This window comes from Ischnura elegans, chromosome 2, assembly GCF_921293095.1.
Source record: "Ischnura elegans chromosome 2, ioIscEleg1.1, whole genome shotgun sequence".
In the NCBI taxonomy this organism is placed as follows: Eukaryota; Metazoa; Arthropoda; class Insecta; order Odonata; family Coenagrionidae; genus Ischnura; species Ischnura elegans.
In genome coordinates this window covers 132,164,384-132,184,171 of record NC_060247.1, presented here as the reverse complement: position 1 = coordinate 132,184,171, position 19,788 = coordinate 132,164,384, and the positions used below count along the sequence as shown (strand labels likewise).

At 39.2% G+C, this 19,788-nt stretch overlaps 1 protein-coding gene across 5 annotated transcripts in view; it reads left to right on the top strand.

The window, feature by feature from the left end:
* LOC124154642 (glutaminase liver isoform, mitochondrial-like) overlaps window positions 1-19,788 on the top strand; it is a 60,542-nt gene that overhangs the window by 30,888 nt on the left and 9,866 nt on the right. For all 5 annotated transcript variants that reach the window (XM_046528494.1, XM_046528493.1, XM_046528495.1 and 2 more), the window contains 10 exons: window positions 4,558-4,657; window positions 5,944-6,083; window positions 8,338-8,467; window positions 10,754-10,881; window positions 12,340-12,455; window positions 14,186-14,307; window positions 14,760-14,918; window positions 15,921-16,097; window positions 16,420-16,551; window positions 18,548-18,702. In XM_046528494.1, coding sequence (XP_046384450.1) covers window positions 4,558-4,657; window positions 5,944-6,083; window positions 8,338-8,467; window positions 10,754-10,881; window positions 12,340-12,455; window positions 14,186-14,307; window positions 14,760-14,918; window positions 15,921-16,097; window positions 16,420-16,551; window positions 18,548-18,702 — 1,359 coding nt within the window. The remainder of the gene's footprint in view (window positions 1-4,557; window positions 4,658-5,943; window positions 6,084-8,337; window positions 8,468-10,753; window positions 10,882-12,339; window positions 12,456-14,185; window positions 14,308-14,759; window positions 14,919-15,920; window positions 16,098-16,419; window positions 16,552-18,547; window positions 18,703-19,788) is intronic.

The following is a 19,788-nucleotide window of genomic DNA, read 5'->3' as shown; positions in this document are numbered from 1 at the left end:
CGTGGGGATGTCAAGCATTTTTTCAGCTAGGTACTTTAAGTATGCTTTGGCTCGAAAGTATGTTGTATGAAGTTCCTTTGTAATAATTTTTAGCTCTAACCTCATACATTAGAAAATGTTTCTCATTAATAGCATCAGAGGTATTTGACAGGACATATCGTTTCCGAAGAATGAAAATTAGGCCACGCTAGACCAAGAATAACAGTTTTCATTGCTGTTTTCTGTATTGCAATGACTAAATATTCAATCATGTTTATCAAAAAATTTGAAGTTCCGACTAATGTGTGTCTTACCTGCGCGCATTTGTCACATCTAGGTCGCTCCTGATAATTTCCTTGTTTTGCATGTGTTATTGCGGCGAGTCTGGTGTGGTGGCGTTGAAGAAATATCCTGGTGTAATAAACGAATTACGGGTTTTCTTACATTTCTAGAGATGATCTCTCGGCGGAAGTTTCATCTCTAAAGATAATCTACCATTTATTTCTATCTTTTATTACGTTTGAGTAACTCTAATTAAGGATCTAATTGGCTATATGTTAATGCGAAATTTTCATGGATTTTTTTCACAGAACGCATCAGAATTCGGTAAATCGTATCAAAGTAAGAATAAAATGATGAGCAAATGGATAGTTTTCCGGAAATACTTTGGGTATTATATACTCATTGGTGTATGTAGCTCATCATTTCATGGAGACCCGGGCCCCTCCCCTATATTCGTTCCTGAGATACTATCATTAGCACCTCTAATCATTGGTTTGCCCCATTGAAGACGGCAACCTCAGTGACGAGAGGCGATCATACCTGTTCGATCACTTAAAGGATATTTTGTCCAAATTCTGTAGGGTGACTGCGGCCCTTCGACCTCTCTCTCTGTCTCTCATCCTATCCCTGCTTAGCAATAACTTAAGATGATGGACTAATAATAGTAGTGAGTGAAGCCGATATCAACGTTATATGAAGTCAACTCATGTTAAACTGGGATGCCCCATGATATTTTATATCTAAATATATATGCCGTGACGGAGTATCAGTGGATGTCATGCCTTCACGTACGATTCATTTAACTTATTAATGTTGCGGACTTTATTTTATCTTATTTCAGAGAGAGGGGTGCCGATGACCTCTCATGTACGCTCGTGTCTTTAGGCACCAGTTGTTAATTAAATTTTAAATTTTGTCTAATAAAATTATTCTATCATGATAATGGAAGAAAAGCACTTATTTAGTAATCATTCACTTAATCTATCATTCTTAAACTAAAGTAAAAATCATGGTTTATCCTATAAATTTTAGCGGGCGCATATTTCATATGTTCAAATTAAAGTCGCGAATGAAATTTCGTGAAGTATTCACGTCAAAAGCACTTACTACAGTAATTTAATTTCGTTTAATATTTCTTCGCAGGATGCTTATCTTGCATGATTATTACTAATATTTTTAATAATCCCATTTTTAATAATCCCATTACCCCTAAGCCTTAACCACCAAGTAATCCTCTCGTCTTTCTCCCAAGTATGAGTCGGCTTCCCTTCTAAATTAATCAGTGTAATACCTGTTTGAAAATAGCAACTAGCCCCGTAGCCAAAGTTTTTATAATTGAAGCTTTCCTCTCATGTTTTGTTAATCATGTATAATCGTCATGATTTCGTCACCTTATGTGGCTTAGGATTGGAGCTCTGAGATCTTCCACGTCTACGTATAGCAGCGAGGGGTTGCTATTTAGATCTCAGACCGATGATGTGTGTACTGATGGGATTCACGCCATGCCATGCACGTCATTGGTGCCCTGCTCATTATTTTCTTGATGTCAAATCTCGAGGTGAGATTTACAAGAAGACACAATGAATGTAAAATACCGATTGAGGAATTAATGATTTTTTTCTCCTTAACTTGGTCGAATTTGTTTCTCCATTTTCGCTTGCAGAATAATTGTCGAGCTATCGATCAGTAAATTATCTGGTCAAATGACTGCAGTTTTTTGATATGTATATAAATACTTTTGTTTTGAAAATAATAGAAAAATTTATTACGTGAAAATGTAATGTACAGGACGTGAAAGTTTCTGTATTTCATGTTGTTCCCATGATGCAGCCAATCAATCCAATGTTAATCCGATAATTCTTTGAAATTGGTCGGAGTAATATCTTCGCGGAACGATCCGCTTGTTGTCTCTGCATGTATGTGTTGAAAAAACATTCACCTTTCGTGATACCATTTAAGCACAAGTTATAATGCATGTTTGTTGAGAAAGCTCACTTCTGTTGCACCAATGCACAAATATTTCTATATTTCACAAATTCTTACTCTCTCCTAATAATTCGATGGTGTATATGAAATTGGGGACCGGTTTCGTCATGTTTATGACATGGGTAAATTTCTTTTTTACTACACTCACCTGGGCGTAGAGTGAAACCGCAGATCTTGGAAATGTTGAGAAATATGTTGGCTATTGCCACTTCCTTCCCATAGTTATTGAGTTGACTTGCTCGGGCAGTTAGAGATACTGGGTTCACTCGGGCAATGCTAGGTTGCTCGAATTTTTATGGGTCATATCTCAGAAGAACCAAGAGATACGTTAAGATGAACGATTTATCGGTTCGAATGGGCTTTTACCATAACGATATAATTGGGAATGGTGTTTTTTCCGTCCAAAATCATGCACCCTTTTAGTGCTTTGAAGTGCTCATTTTGAAAGGCACGGGTTCGCGATGGTAAGACTGACAAAAACTTTCAGTTAGCTCTATAATGTGAAAATAATTCGCGTGATGTTTATATGTAGAATTGATGAACTTAACCATGCTTGAAAGATGAGGCCAATTCTACTGGGCGTGAATTCAAATATGTACATGCATGTAAGCGTAAATAATTCAGCAGTGTTGTCAGCTCAAAATTCTTACCGATTGGTATGACAACCCAAAATGCGCAGGACTCTGCTTTTACTCCGCGATTGATTTGTGTAGCACAGACCTGCACTTCTCACATTGAGGACAGGCCCGCATACATTATGCAAATATCACTTGACGAAATTGAGGACGAGCCGTAGCTAATTCAGGGTGTTCAGTAGCCAATAGAACAAGAAATATTTATGGCAGTGGGAGGGCATGTGAATTACCTCAATATAAATCGTGTGGTATTGATAGCCGAACCCCCGTCAACGATAATAATAAGTCCTTGCAGAAGTAAATTTTTGTGTAATGCACTGTCAGTATGTTATGCAAAGTATTTGAGCTACATTTCAAGTTTATTTTCAACATGATGGGAGTGAAATTCCACCAAATACTATTTTCAAATATCTACATAGGTGCTGACAAAATTTTCTTTACTTTAGACCTAGTTTGACTACATCATTTTATTTTTAGTCAGGGTTTCCAATGATACCTTATTAAGTAATGTTTTGTTACTTGATTTATCATGTCGAATCCTGAGAGTCGCGCGTATTTCTCCGGTCATATTCCGTGGACGTCCTTGTTGTGGCTCGATGAAGATTTTCATGAAGTGGGCTATTCCCGTTTGGACTTAATGGCACTCGCTTGTCTTTCGAAAAATCGCTTCCTTTGCAGGGCGTATTATCAGGAATAGTGAAATATGAAAAAAATATAGGTCATTTTTTTTCATTATCCCCGATGAATCGGCACGTTGTGGACTCGGAAGCCTGCGAGCCTCCTGCGCTACAGTCCCCGAAAACGATTAATACTGGAAATAATATCCTTCGTGCGTTTTCCTTCATGCTGTCATATGACTAATTGACTAAAGGATTAGTGCCTTGCCCTTAATTTGCTGCTGAGTTTGCTACTACTGAAGTTATATTACCACTGCGAGTCCTTCAATGCTCTTAAATGGTGCGCATTTATTCGAAATTCGCGATTCTCTTGTAGTCTGATTCACGCAATTACTTTTCTATGATCTTTTTTAACGCTTTAGTGATTGCCTGACTATTTTCGTTGGAGGTGGGCTCTCAATGAAATGAGAGTTGTACGAAAGGAGGGAATGATGTGAACAGAAACCGCGGAAGTGACCCCAGGAATCAGGAAATACCAAGACGAGCTATAATTTTCACGGTCCAGGAAAAATTAGATATATCCTGAAGGGGACGTATGCTTCGTGCTCGACCGTTTTTTTGTGACGGATTTATCGCGGAAAACACGCACTTTCATCTTGAAGTGTTCAGGGCATATAAAGTAGGCTATTATCAACATTTGCCTGTATCTCGAATGTGATAATTTCATCGTTTACCGTTAAATTATTTTCTCTTGCGTAATTATTTACTGTTTGAGATATAGGCAAATGTTGAACAGGGTCTCTCTGTTTGTCCTTAAAATCTCAACACGATAGAATTAGTTTTATGTGAGTTATCCGTCTCTAAGGAGACTGCCGCGGAGAGAGGTATGTACCCTCCAAAGGGGAACACAGGAGTGGTCATGTGACTTTCATTGGCAGGTACTCTGAGCGCCTCGTAAGCAATGCGCCTTGACTCCGTCGTTTCCCATCGCTTTGAGCAATCGATCCCTCCCTCATTGCACTAATTGTGGTGTCTTTTTCTCGTTTTCTCCCGTACAGCCCCAAGGAGCAGGAACAGACGAAGAACGTGGACGATGCCCTCTTTGACATGTTCAAGAGCGAGGAGACGGGACTCCTCCCCATCGGTAAATTCCTTGCGGTAAGTCATTCTTCTAAATCTGCATGCTACCCCGCAAGCCTTCTCAACATAGGGTGTGGCGTGAGGCGTTAGGATACCATCCCTTATTTTACAAAAGGATTTATAGCTTGTTAAAACATAGCTTAATAAATGTCATAGAGGTGGAATTTTAAACTCATCTAATTCTTTCGAATGGTCGCCGTAGCATGCTGCCTCTTCTTGCGTCACCCGTGACGTGAATATTTTTATTGTGGTTAGGCGATTCGAAATGTTCCATTTTGAAATTGAGCTTCCGTTTGTATCAATTATTGTAAAATCCCTTGCTTGCTTGCTAATCTGTCCAGCCAGCAATGCCTCCGAAATCAGTCTATTCCAGTCGGTATACACCATTTTTCATCTGACCGTGAAGTGGATAATCTCAAATCACTAAAGAAATGTGCTTTATTTATTGCCTGCACAACATTTATGTGAACCTCGTCTAGACCCGGTCGAGAAAATTTCAAATCAGAGGTATGGACGTTGTTATTCAATTGAGAGGATGAGAAGCTAAGAGGTACCAGTGATTTTCATAATATGAACAGAGTTAGGTACAGAGGAACAGAAATTGATAGAAGAATTATGAAAAAACTTGGTGGCCAAGGGATACGAGTGAGAGTCTGTTCTGTGCTGACATTGAGTGTTAATAAAATTCGCCGCTAAATATCTAGTTAATCTTGTTTTTTTTTTTCCTTTGCCTAATTTCTGTTCCTTACTCTGTTTAGAAAAAAATAATCACTTGTGGCCTTTGGCTTCTCACCCCCTCAATTAAGTACTGCTAGAGTGATTACCTTACAACCTTACAACTTTGACGTGTAGGTCTGACGTACACACACACCAGACATAAAGAAAATATGGATACACCATTTTATAGACTGTCAAAGACCAAAAATAATTATAAAAACATGGCTATTAGGGCGTACAACATACTGCAAAGGGAGGTGAAATCAAAAGGCAAAAATAAGTTTTAAAAAATGGCCCAGAAATGGTTGTGCAGGAAGCCCCTGTATTCAATTGAAGAATACATGTCGGGGGATTTAAAAGGTCTTTGTGACTAAAGGGTCAATTATTATTGTAATATATTTGTAATACCTGACTTATCCATAGTTTTTTTTCAATTTTGTTTCATATTGTTTTTTTCCTTTATTTCTGTATGTAAATGTATATCTTTTGACTATGTCTATTGTGATTTACATCATTTAACGACAAATAAACTGATTGATTGCATTAACCTGAGTTGCGTGTCGTTTTTATCTGCCGGGGTCGCGCAGGCTCTCCGGAGCACGGGCCTTCGCAAGAACGACCCCCGACTGGCCGAGATGACGAGCAACCTGAAGAAGGCGCACAAGCTTTCGGGGAGCGAGACGGGATCGCCCGAGACCATCAAGCTGGACAGGGAGACCTTCAAGAGGTAGGTGCAACTCACCCTTTTCTCACTCTTTCTCTCTCATGCCGAGACTCTCAAGTCATCTCAAGAGAACGCATCCCACGCGCTCGAACGATCATTTTTGGTGACGATTTACGCGCTAAAAATCGATGCTTTCATATTGAATATACATATTTTCAATATAAATTAAGTAAACCGTTGTTAAAACTTTTCTGTTCATCAAATTTTGTAACTTTACCTTTTAATTATTTTCTCGAATCTTATGAGAGCATCAGTCGGATGTTTAGAGCATCATAGTCAATTTCACGGCCAGATGAAATCACTCGCATCGTATTAATTTATTAGTAACGCACGCTTTAGAGAGAAATTACGACGAGTTTGCCAAAATCATCATTGTAGCTACAGGGGCTGTAAAAAAAGTATTCAAGTTATTTCTAAAATGTAAATTTGATCTCAGCCTAAAATTCTGTGTAAAGTATTTTTAATTAGAATTTCTATACTTTTTTAACTTTTAGATATTTGTGTTCCTGTACTTGAATAGATCTCCGTGATATTCCCTATGACTCTCTTCACGAGCAAATATGCTGTTATCAGCATTTTCTCTTTTCTCCTCTTTCCTTTTTCTCATTTCTTCTTGCTCGACTAAACTTTTATGGGCCTGCGAATTCAACTTCCGTGTGTTACGGTGGTTTCTCCGAGGCTTCCTTATCTCCGGTTGTATTCGCATCGCGCAGTGCGTATCGTGAGATGACAACCTCGAAGATGCTACCTCCCCGCACTATGGCTCTCGACACCACCCAAGGTCTTCAGTTGTGATAATTTATTGCGACCCATGATACCACGGTATACTTCTCGGAGAAAATTTTCAGTTTATTAATAGAATTTGCAACCTTGCATATGTTTAACTTTGGATTGAGTCGGGAATAGCTTTTGCTAAATGTTGCGTAATGCGATACTGCTTTTGTTAAAGCAGACTACAATAAAAGCTGAAGCACTATCTACATGCACCTAGCGGCGATAGCCATGAACTTGAAACTCACAAAGCTTAACCTCAATCAACCGTTGGTTATGGCCACAGCAAGCGTTACGAGTTACGTTGATTGTATTCCTGCCTTAACGCGTCTTCCCATTTGTTCTTTCTTCGATGGCGCAAGTGACCTAAGCTGTCGGTCTCCCCTCCAAATACTGCTGTAAACCTGCTGACAAATTGACTGCATGAATGTTACAAAAATCATATTTTGCGTTTCAACTAGTCAGTTATGCATTTTCACCTCTACGATGCTTAATAATATGACAATTTTTTTGAAATAATTAATAGCCTTACAAGGGTAAGCACGATATTCTTACCTTAAAGTGAGAATGTTGGCCTTAGAAATGTTTCTTTTGACCCATCTGCAAGTAATATTATTGATTGACGCATATATGTAATATATAGCCCGAAATATATCGAGATTTTTTCCTCGATAAAACGTTAAAAATTCCTATTTAATTCATCCAGTTTGAGCGCGTGGAGATGCTGTGAAGTGCCCAAGATGTTCTCCAAAAGAGGTCACGAAAGAGTATATAGGGTTGAAGTGGCTTCCAAATCTTTATATTTCTTACGGGGATGCGACAGTTACCAGATCCATACTCCACGACGCGACGTCTCGCGTTGTCCCTAGGAGGACGTATCCCTCCCTCTCTGCCGGTATTTTGTCTATTTAAGTGACACATTACTCGTTCAAAAGTTGCGGTATTATCTTGAAATCTTCAGGATTTACGTGTGAAGTAGTCCTTCGTAAAGATTTGAGTTTTTCTCAATTATAAAAAAATACATATGAGTAAATACTGAGCTAGAATTTTCATGTATGTGTTCACAGGTGTGCTGTATGCACTCCGAAAAGATCAAGATGACAGCATAATTTTTGAATCGCCAAAACGACCGGCCGAGCGAGAGGTATGCGTCCTCTTAAATCTCCACATTCTATTTATATGCTTTCCCTTCCCTTCGGTTCCTTTATCTTGCCTATCATTAAATTTCACATGCTCTACTCCGTGAAATTGAGGGGGTACCTAAGCTGTAGGGAGGACTTCATGCATGCGCTTCGAGTGCTGACCGTGTGCATTCTTTAATGTCTCTATCCATATTTTACCGGTGCTTCACAGAGATTCTTGGATTTAGGGTCACTCTTTTAAGCAGTGTGGGGGCTGACACACTGTCCCTCTTCTCTTGTTTCTTGACGGTGCCTTGATTCTCTCTTTTCCCGCCTGCCCGACACGCGCATGCGCGCCTTTCCAGCGTCATCTCGGACAACATCGTGCTCATCTCGCGCGCCTTCCGCCACCAGTTCAAGATCCCCGACTTCCAGGGATTCACGAAGCACATTGAGGACTTCTACTGGAAGTGCAAGTCCAACACGGAAGGAAAGGTTGGTTGGCGACTTCCCCAAATCCCAGTGGCGTAACTAGGAACATGCTTTGGGGAGGGATGGAGGGTTCTGGGGGTGACCACATCCCCGCCCCTGCCCTAGGCAACGGGAAATATTTTGAAAACTTATATGCCTGGAAATACATTTTGCACCGTTTTGGCACTTCAAATTTGGGTTTCACTCGTAATTCTGCGGGAAATTATTACAGCAGGGAAAGTATTATTTTAACTACTACAAAATGTTCTCAGGCTTTGGGCGGGGGGGGGGGGGGGGGGGGGGGGGGGGGAAGGGTGATCTATCCCCTCATCCCCCCCATAGTTACGCCACTGCCATTTCCCATCCTCTCCTCCTCAGCTCAAGTGAATAGCATGTCACTATCATGCAGCGATTAAAAGAAAGTAATAAAACTACTAAACCAAATAATGACGAGGGAACTGTCCTATTTGCTTGTTGTAGCTGCAGTTGGTGCTCAGGGCAGTATCGGAATACAATAGTGGGTGAATGGATGATAGATGCTCTCCGCTATTATCCCTAATTCCTGAATAAAAAAGGGTAATGATTATAAAAAATGAAAATTTTGATTTTGTCTGCTCTGTATGCTGCGGGTATTTTCTTCCTTAGGAAATACATTTTTTCAATTTTTTACGGGAGTGTCTTCTGTATGCGGCGACCAAATGCCCTTTCTTCTGTACCACTCCCACATTCGAACCCCCTTTATCTGGGATGAATATTGACTAAATCCTAAATTGTGCATTGCGGGTGACCCCGTGAAGTTATCACCGTGGCTAGTCCCGGTACACTTAAATTAGAGAAAATATGTTCAAATTATCTGTATTTATGGTAATTTTTCTACTCTTGATACTTTTTGAGTCAATTGCATTAAGATATTCTAATAGTAATCTAGCGATGCCACATTACATACATGGTTGTTAACGTCTTGTGACATGGATTGTCATTGTATGCCAATTAAACACTTGAAAGAAAACGCACACAGAAAATGTATACTGTATTAACTTTTTTAATTATATTCAGTGCTGGATTTTCACATATTTGTGGGGCCTGTAAGCTGTGCAAACAATGAGGAAGCAAAGTCCAGTAGAGGGAGTGAGAAAGCGGGAGAGGCCAGCAAGAAATCTTAGGAGAAAACTATATGGACCATTAAAGCATAAGACTCCATAGGAAACTCTTTATTTTCCTCATTTGTTTTCTGGAACTAAATAAATTTTTACTATCAATGTCCAAATTAGGTTACAAATATTCTTGGTAACTGTAATGGCTAAGTAATTCACAATGCCGAGCTCATGTTCTCTCATACGATTGAATGAAATATTTTTCTTTCTGATTTTTTCTGCCTTCAGCAGATCATGAAATTCGTATATGCAGCTACAGTACACTCCCGGTTATCCGGGCTGATGATGGGGAGGGTGGCACGAATAATCGGAAAACACGGATAATCCAAACTTTAACTTAAATGTCTTGCAATGTTCATAATTTACGTAAAACAAACAATATATTATTATTTACGCAGTTATTATTATGTTATTTAAGAGTGATTCCCGGACTCATTGAGAGCTTTCTTCGCCGGTTCGCGACCTTTTTAGCGGCGATAACATGGTTGTACTCGTTGTATTAATGCTCCATGTAAGGCCTGGTTTTGAAAACCACATCCGTGGCTGCGTGATCACGGATACAGAAAAGTTATTTGCACGAACGCTTCAAAACCACTGCTCGACGTCGGAAACTACACTGTCAGGCACCACGCCACGTATTCGCGTCTCGCACAAGTTGCGCGGGTCGCAACTGCTGCGGGACGTGTATCCGTGATCACGGAGCGCGGTCGCGTACTGCGAAGCTTGTAAAACAGAAGTACGGTTCTTCCGTGAATGCAGCTAGAGCGCGATCGCCTCCGTTATACGAAGGGGATTCTAACGGAAATAATAAGCCCGGTGTATCCTAGCATTAATGCAGTAATTCCGATGATTTTGCGTCCGATTTTATTTAAAAAAATAAAGATCGCGGAAAAAAATGAGCGAGAGTGAATATCATGCACGGATAACCCGCAACCTGGATAAACCGCAGACGGATAATCGGGAGTCTGTTGTACATGCTCCCAAATAGATAATCAAACAAACACATATTCAACATCATCTAAAAATTTGGAACTTTGAAGTTGCAAAAATTGGCTTTCTCCCATATTATCATTGCCAATCAGCCTTGTTGATTACATGCTTGCCCCAATTCATTCAATTTTTTGTCTCTCTCCTATGCTCTTCATCATCCTCTTAGGTGGCTGCTTACATACCGCAACTGGCCAGGATGAACCCAGACTACTGGGGTGTTAGTATCTGTACTATTGATGGTCAGAGGTTCTCCATCGGAGACACTACACTGCCCTTCACTATCCAGTCCTGTAGGCAAGTATCTATAATGTACACGTGCATTTCTTTCTCGTTTTCATTCACAATAGACCATGGTTTCACACAGGGCCTTCCTCTACAGAGTAGAATAGTGTGGTTTGCCTTAGTCCATCTGTGTTTGAAAAAAAAAACAGCTCAAATCATATTCATGGCTTACTTAAATTATAATTGTAATGCAACTTTGATTCCCATTTGTACATAATGTATTGCATACTAAATCCTATAGAGGGACTTATGTGATGAATTTGAGAAACTTTCCTCTTCAGATTGTTATATATTTTGAATTATGTGCGATTTTCAAATATTTGTTGACTTGTTTTTGTTTGGGCTCATCCCGGGTTTGCCTCCCTTGTGAGCCATGAACACTACGCACGACTGTCTAGTCCAGAGTAAATTTTATTCCATTGCATGTATTTAATTGCGTTGTATTGTGTTGTATTCTATTCCATTGTATGCAGACAATTTTGCAAGGTGCTGTGGTTATTTGAAAATTTATTATCTATATCTTCTTTCTTTTATGTCCATTGAAAATCATTTGTTAGTGCATAGTCTTTATCCAACCAAATGACCAATGAATTCTTTTAAATTAGTCAAACATTATGAACTCGCCTCAAACATACCCTGCAAATATGTCATAACACTATTTCGGGCGCAAAATGTAATAATCCATTGAGAAACTAAGCAAAATTAATTTCCTCTAAATTAAGACAATACTGATTTCTTGTATGGATTAATGCTCTTTTAAATTGCAATACATAACTAGAGCACCTCTAGAGAGCTAAATTTGATTTGCCTCTCTTTTGAGGGATGTAGAATATGGGTGGATACACATTTATAACTGAGGAGAAAGGGGTGCCACACAATTAGTTATCGCACTCCTTCCTGTAATTGGGTGTGACATTAATGCATTTTCTTCTGGTCCCCTAGTCTGGATATTTTCTTTTAGGTTTTCCACACCTCTGATTGGATTGTAACTTCTCATGAAGTGAATTTTCTAATTACATGTATGAGGTTTTTGAATTAACTTTCTGACCATTACTGTTAAGGAAATTGAAATTTGCTGGTATGACCGTATGGTACTGGTTGAACATGGCCTCAATAAAGGGTATGGTTAGTTGATATCACTATATGTAACAGGTGCAATTAGCCCTCAGCACCCTCATAAATTTGTGTTTTTATAGGCATAGTAAATACACACTGTTATGATAAGGTTATATTACCTGCACTGGGTAGGCTAGAAAAGTAATAACTACATATTAATATTAGAAAACTATTTTGCTTCTCCAATTCAATAGTTTATACTTATACTTGTGGCTCAATTTTGTTCATCTCCCTATTCATGGAGAAAGAAAAGTGAGGACCTAATCCACTTTCTTCCTTCCGCCAAATGTAACTATACCCATATCAATTGGTCTGATAGAAGTGTAAGAGTGTGCTTTTCTTTTGTTTGTTCAGCAAGCCCCTCACCTACGGCATCGCTCTGGACCAGTTGGGCGCTGATGTCGTGCATCAGTATGTAGGCCAAGAACCCAGTGGCAGAATGTTCAACGAGCTTGTGCTGGACCACAATAGTGAGTAGCACAAATATGCAATGCACCTCAACAAGGGGGTTGGCAACATGTGACCACTAGTCACAATACATATGGTTCCTTAGATGATTTCTTGTGGATCTTAAAACTAGGCCTTATTCATTTCTTCAACTATGTATTTATAGGTAGTGGAAAATATTCTGGAGGGCTAAAAGCTCAAATGTTCACATAGATAGTTTGTTGCATTAGGGTCAAGAATCTTTCAACTTCATGAAAAAAGCTCCAGAAGCTGGGTGCACTTGTCAGGGGAGATAAAGGCTGTTGTTTTGAGCGGTGTGGTTCATTACTTTCTGCAGCACTTTGGGGTTATCAGTACCTCTCAGTAACATTGCAACTAAGGTTTGTTGTCCATAGACAAGTGGCTTTTATGTATTCATCAATTATATAATCATTATTTGTCAAGGTGGTGAAGTAAAAAGTAAAAAAAAAACTACTTTAAAGATTACAATTTTTTTAGAAATTACAGGGGGCCACTGCCTTACTTAATTTGCCTCTAGTTTCTGTCTGTTGACTATTTTATTGTGCATCGTATGAAGGGACTGTAGTTAGGGAAAGTTAATGGGGAAAAATATTGTCAATGGCAAGAATAGGCTTTGAAGGTTGAGAAATGAACCTGTTGTTGTTCTCCATTTTCTAAATGTTATAGGAAAGTATGTTTCATATAAATCGATTAGCTGCTTGATTTGGGCGAAGTTTTCCTGTCCTGATGTGTGCCATTTAACTTGAATTTATTGGATTAGTAAATTCTTTTCTTAACCATTCCCTTAATTTGCCTCTGGTATCTGTCTGTTGACTATTTTATGTGGCATTATTGAGGCATGGTGTCCTGATGCAATCAATCGTAGGAGGATAGGTGGAAGAGAAGAAGGGCAAGGGACGACCCCGAATGAGTTAGATAGGACAAAGGGTTATTAAGGATGTAAAATAGAAGAAATACATTGCTATGAAAAGGCTAGCGGATAGGTTAGAGGAATGGAGAGCTGCGTCAAACAAATCTTCAAATTGTTTACTAATGATGATGATGAACAAATCCCTGCTTGCTGTTATTTCTCCATCCATTTTTCTGGATGCTTATGAGTACTGATTAGGAAAACTATGGTGTTGCGATTCTCTTAGGAAACGTTTGTGCCTTCATGCCGGTCATTTGGGTGAATCTAGCCAACACTACTGCTCAAGTAATGCTTCCTTAGTGCTAGGGTCTAAAGCAGGAAGTTTTCATGAGGGTTGAAGTTCCAGCATACTTTATTAATCTGTGCACCTTGAGTGAGGATTTCTTATGATCAGAAACGTGACTGAAAGGAAACTCAACCAATAAATGGCACTTTTTGCATGAAATCTTGTTTTCATGCTCCATTGCACCAGAGCACGAAGCCAGAAATATTCTTCAGGAGGTGCTTGATTGGTATGGGGATTGCCTATGCTGATATTTTGTTGTCAATTTGCACACATTGGGAAACCATTCATTTATTTAAATTAGCATTATATACCTTAAGCGTCATGGTGAAAGAAATCCATTGTTGGTTTTTGGCAGGCATTATGAAATGTAACTGTATTTTAAAATGGATTGTCCGAGGATAAGTACTCCAGAGCTAGTGGTCTCCTCAAATTTATCATGGGTTGTCACCTCAAGAGAAAAACTTTTGGGTGGGGACCGAAGCTCCCTCCCTGGCTATGTGCCTGATTGCACCCTAACCATAATTTACCTTTTACAGAGAAACCACACAATCCAATGATCAATGCTGGTGCAATACTTATCTGCTCACTGCTGAAAACACTGGTGAAGCCAGAAATGACACTTGCAGAGAAGTTTGACTTCACTATGGGTTACTTCAAGGTAGGAAGATTTTAGTATTTTTTTTGCACCATGGGTTAATTAGAAGTTTGAATATATTTGCGACAATGAAATTCCTCAGCTAAACATACTCTCACTCAGTAATTCAACCAAAAGGTTGGCTTGTATAGAGATTTGTTTATGCAAACTCAGAAAAAATAAAAAAATCAATTCCTACATCCTTTTTATTTGCTGAATCACTCATTTTACCCTATTTTTCTTCATTTACCTGCGTGGAATTATAGCAATACCTATGAATCACTGTCATCCTTGTTTTGTAATGGATGAAGTTAATGTTTATATATTTCAACAACCTTCAAGTGCTCCCACGCAGGGGCCACAGCTAAGAATTAAGGCTACATAGGTATTAAGATTCTTTAACCTCTCCCAATTTTTCTTGGCTCTATGTAATGGGCATGGCTCACTTAACTGCACCTGTGCATTTTGTTTTGTAGAAATTGGCTGGTGGTGAATATGTGGGATTTAACAATGCTGTATTCCTGTCTGAGAGGGAGGCAGCTGACCGAAACTATGCTCTGGGCTTCTACATGCGTGAGCACAAATGCTTTCCTGAGAGAGCCAACCTTCGTGAGTGCATGGACTTCTACTTCCAGGTTAGAGGGAACTGCTGAATTACCCATTGCTCCATCTGCTCATCATTAAATGTTCATCTGAATGCTGTTTTAATCCAAAGCACTCCAAAGGCATTCAAGTACCCATGTAGCACACTAAACCGGCATTTGGGATATGCAAGTTTGAATCTTGGCTATGGCAAATGATTTATTCATGGCTGTAATGTTCCAGGGAAAGATACTGACAAATATATGCTTACATGGCTGGTTTTATGGAGATCGATGCCAACATGGCATCATTCCCTTTATTGCGTGCCAATTGAATGCATGCAATGAGTGGCCATGCAAAGTGCATTGCATGAGCCACTCATTGCATGTAACAGTTGAGCAGTGCATAGCATCTAACAATGGAGCAACGCTTAGCATCTACATCACACTCCTCCCCACACAGGGGGGGAACAACAACTGCGGGAATAAAGAAGAAAATAAAATTAAATCCTCCTTAAGTTCTGGTGAAACATTGTTGTTAATGCCGTGTTTGATAGAAACTTTTTAAGTGAGTGCTTTGTTTTTTATGGCTGTAAGTGGTGCTGGTATTCTTTATCCTCTTTTAATTCCATATAATATGTAGTAGTAGAAAGTGCTTATAGTTACCTGAAAGCCATGTGATTGGGTCCTAGTCCCCTCCTCTTGGCTGCCTTGCCTTTTCAATCAGCAACTCATTTGATAAAGGCCCTTAAAGGAAGTAAAGGGGCATAATGTATACTACGAGTAATATGATGTATGGGGAGTAGGTGCTGTTGATTGCCATGCATTTTTGCCACATGTTGCTTTAATTGCCATATTAGCATAATATTTAATGTATCTTGGTGAAGTGGATTTAGTTTAAGTGTAATGTGTCCTTAGAATTGGTTTTTAATTGAATGGTCGATGAGCTGCTTGGAATGACTATCCTGTGGTGTTTAACATTAAGGAAATAATGAACATATTCTGATTGCAGAAATATTGGTATAAAATTTGTAACAATTTCTCTCTTTTTTTTAGTGTTGCTCAATGGAGAGCAATTGTGATTGTCTGTCAGTGGTGGCTGCTACTCTGGCCAATGGAGGCATCTGCCCTGTGACTGATGAAAAGGTGCTCAAGCCGGACTCTGTTCGTGATGTGCTCTCCCTCATGCACAGCTGTGGCATGTACGACTACTCAGGACAGTTTGCTTTCAAGGTTATTCATTACTTTACTGTCTTTAAAATTGACATTAATGGACTCAAGTATTACTATAACTATAGACTATATAACAACTAGACTATAGCAATTTTCTACATTTTTGTAACTTGGCTCTGCAAATATGCACATTATTTACCCCTGCGTTTTCCAGGGTGAATTCTCCCATTATATTAATGTTGCAATAGTCCACTTTCCATCCTACTGCTTTTATATGCAGGATAGAGGATGTAGCTGAAATTTATCTACTCTATGACCATGGTAGTAGTATATGTTTTCTGTGGGAGATCCCTTTAATCCTGTGATCAATGTGTCCTTGCAGGTGGGTCTGCCAGCCAAATCAGGGGTGAGTGGAGCCATGCTAGTGGTCATTCCGAATGTAATGGGCATCTGTACATGGTCACCACCTCTTGATTCCTTGGGTAATAGCTGTCGTGGTGTTCAATTCTGTCAGGTAAGTTATTAACATCTAATTTGGTAATTAGTATGAATTTTATTTAAGAGGAACCTTCAGTTTCTGCATGGAAGAAAAATATGTATACATATATGTATTTGGTATGCAAAATGTTATTTTAAATAGCTCAATCTAATGCTGATAAGATCAGATCATTCTAGAGCTGATAGGGAATTTGAGGTGAATACCAGGAAAGCTAATAGGGTGGTTTCCTATTATTTTTTTTTTGCCTAAATCGAAAGATTATTACTCCTGGAGTACGTATTACACGCTTTTAGATTTTTAAATGACGATACCTTTTTTTCGCGATTAAATGAAAAGTGAAAAATTTCAAGCGCGCGAAAACGCGACGCGTAAGTAGGAATGATGGGAAAAAGTCCGTGCGACGCATTTCTGGTTTCCCCTCCCGCCTTGTGAGGTGACCTTGATCAAGGCTCTGAGCGCTGATAGGACGCAGGATGCTAGCGGGTAGCTGAGTACCTTGCTGGCTGGTAGTGCTTGGCTTAAAAAAGGTTTATTAATACCTTATCAAACAAAGAAAACTTTCCGACCTTAGCCAGTTTTAATAGGTGATTATTAAGACATGTTTCCCTGAGCTCTATTCCTCATGCATGCATTGGTAACCTCAGACGATGTATAACTCCTATCCTCTCGTGTAGAAACTAAGTCCCTGTGATGTCACGTGGAGTGGAATCGCATGGGCGCCAATCTTGCCTTTTTCAAAAGAGGATAAAATTTGACCCTTGCCATTCGTCTAAACCGGTATTTCAAAAACCAAATAATTTGTGTATTATGAATACACTAATGGTGGGTAACGAATCGCAATCAATGCCTTTCATTTTCTTTGATGAAGGAAACTACCCTATTGTCTTATATGTACAAACTTGAACTCAGTTACCTATTTTTTACTTTTTATTTTTTCTCCTTAGTTAGGACGGGTTGGTCACAAAGTAATGCATCAATTTCAAAAATATACATTTTTCAAATGACTTGATATTTTAAAATAATTGGTACATTCTATAGTTTTCATGATTTGATGGAATTTAAATTAAAAAAAAATCTTCTTGAGTAATCTAGCAGTGTAAAATCTGTATTCAAATTCTTTCCACAGTCTGTAGTGCATATCAGTGGTTAGTGTCTTCAAAGCCAAAGGTTTACATATTTTCAATTCTTTGCTGTTAATAACAGAGGTAGAATAAAGACTAGGTTGTAGACATATCTGCATAAGAGAAATCACACAGTATGAGATAAGAATTGCAGGCATGCTTTACGGTATATAGGAGGAATTTTGACGTGACATTGTTGTGTTTACTCATGGAAGACGTTTGAAAATTTGGGATGTTAAAAAATAACATTGGAGGTATCATGTCATTTGTAGAGGTTGCACTGCTCTCTCTCTCATTCATTTTATATAAAAAGTGGTAAAATTGACCCTTAATGGAATTTTTTTTTTAAATTATCAGTTTTTGCACATTAGTGCTGGCCTAAGAGTAACACAAACAATAAACCCTTCCAAACCTACAGTAGCTCTTCCCCTTTACACTGTGGATTAATTTTATATCCGTGGTACTCCAAAGGAAAACAAATTTAGCAAAGATATCACTCTGCCATATAGCCACATCAAAATACCACCACCTTGGTTTTGCTTATGATATGTGGATAAATAGAGCTGTGATCTAATTAGCTCCATGAATACCATTTTTTTGGGAGTGATGGACCAAGTCCTTTAAGTCTTCTGTAACCCATATGATGAATATGGAAATTAGTGTCTTACGTGCAGTTGGGTGAGGTTTGAAATTAGAGGGATATGTTTAGGATGAGGCATGAGAGATGCAAAATAGAGTTCATTGACTATTTAGGCAATCATTGTTTTGTTATGCATTTGCTTGTAATGGATCAGATGATGCAGGAAGTAATGAGCACTGCCCTTTCAACATAGATGAATGCCTATAAATTTTGTTAAGAAGTCAAGAAGTGATTGAATTCTTCCTTGTAGGAGATAGTAAGGGAGTTCAACTTCCACCGTTATGATAATCTGATGCATGCCACCAACAAGCAGGACCCAAGGCGTCACCGCTATGAGACAAAAGGACTCAGTGTTGTCAACTTGCTTTTTTCTGCCGCCAGTGGGGATGTTACTGCCATGAGGAGGTGAGTGCTTGTGTCATTTCCTCCCTGCTCTATATTAGCTCTGTAAATCAAAGGATAATTATATCTACAACATAATTAATTTTATCTATAATATAATATAATTATAATTCTTTAAAGTCAATTAAATTAAATTAAATTTTTAATTCAATCTGACCTACGTGCGAAGGCGCAGTCAAAATTGCGTCATGTAAAGCGGTGAATTGCTGGAACACATGCGAGAATGGGTGGATGCGAGATGGCAAAATACCCCCTGTTCTAATTTCGTTCATGCATTTGTGCAATTCAATGCCATTTTAGAAATTAATGCTGCTCTAACCTGCGCAATTCCGTGCCCCGTGTAAAACGTCCTTAACCCTTTCGAGATGGCGGAGTTTTCGTCTTAGCATGGCTGCTGTACTGAGCCCCAAGAGACTCTTCTTTCTCGTGATACGGAGCATTTTTGGAGGTCATTCGTTAAGAAGGGTCCCGCGGAACCTTTTTCCACCCCTCCACGCTAGGACTTAGCATTATCTCGGACTCCGAGTGTAGTTGTGCTCCCTCCTTTCCGGGTTTATGACCATACCTGCAGCATTGGTTCGCGGTCAACTTATGTATTGCTTATATGTATTTAGCAAATGGATAAGTGTTTATTTTTCTTGAGAAATGAACAAATATTTATTTCAAAACTTGACTGGATAAACCATTGTATGACCACTGTCCCTTACCGCTAAGAGGGGTTATAAAAGAGGAGGGGTCCGGGTACCTGCTCCCGGATTCCGAGGGTAAATCCTAAACCCCACAGCGTTGGGTCCCGAGACAAAGACGACATAAACCCGCGACCGTCGTAAAAGTGGGAGAGCTAGAAAACGTATACATACGGCTTTCGTTTTACTGGCTAGGAAAATCTCACTCGTAAATATACGGCCGTCGTCTCCCGGGTCAGGAAACGTCCACACGTATATATATGTGTATAGTAGGGAAAAGGTTAATGATTTACAATTGCGCAAGCGGCGTAGAAATAACGCCTGAATTCCGTCAACCCGCACGATTGTTTTGTAAGGGGGTTGCATACATACGGGCGTACCGCCGTAATCCATTGGAGGCAGC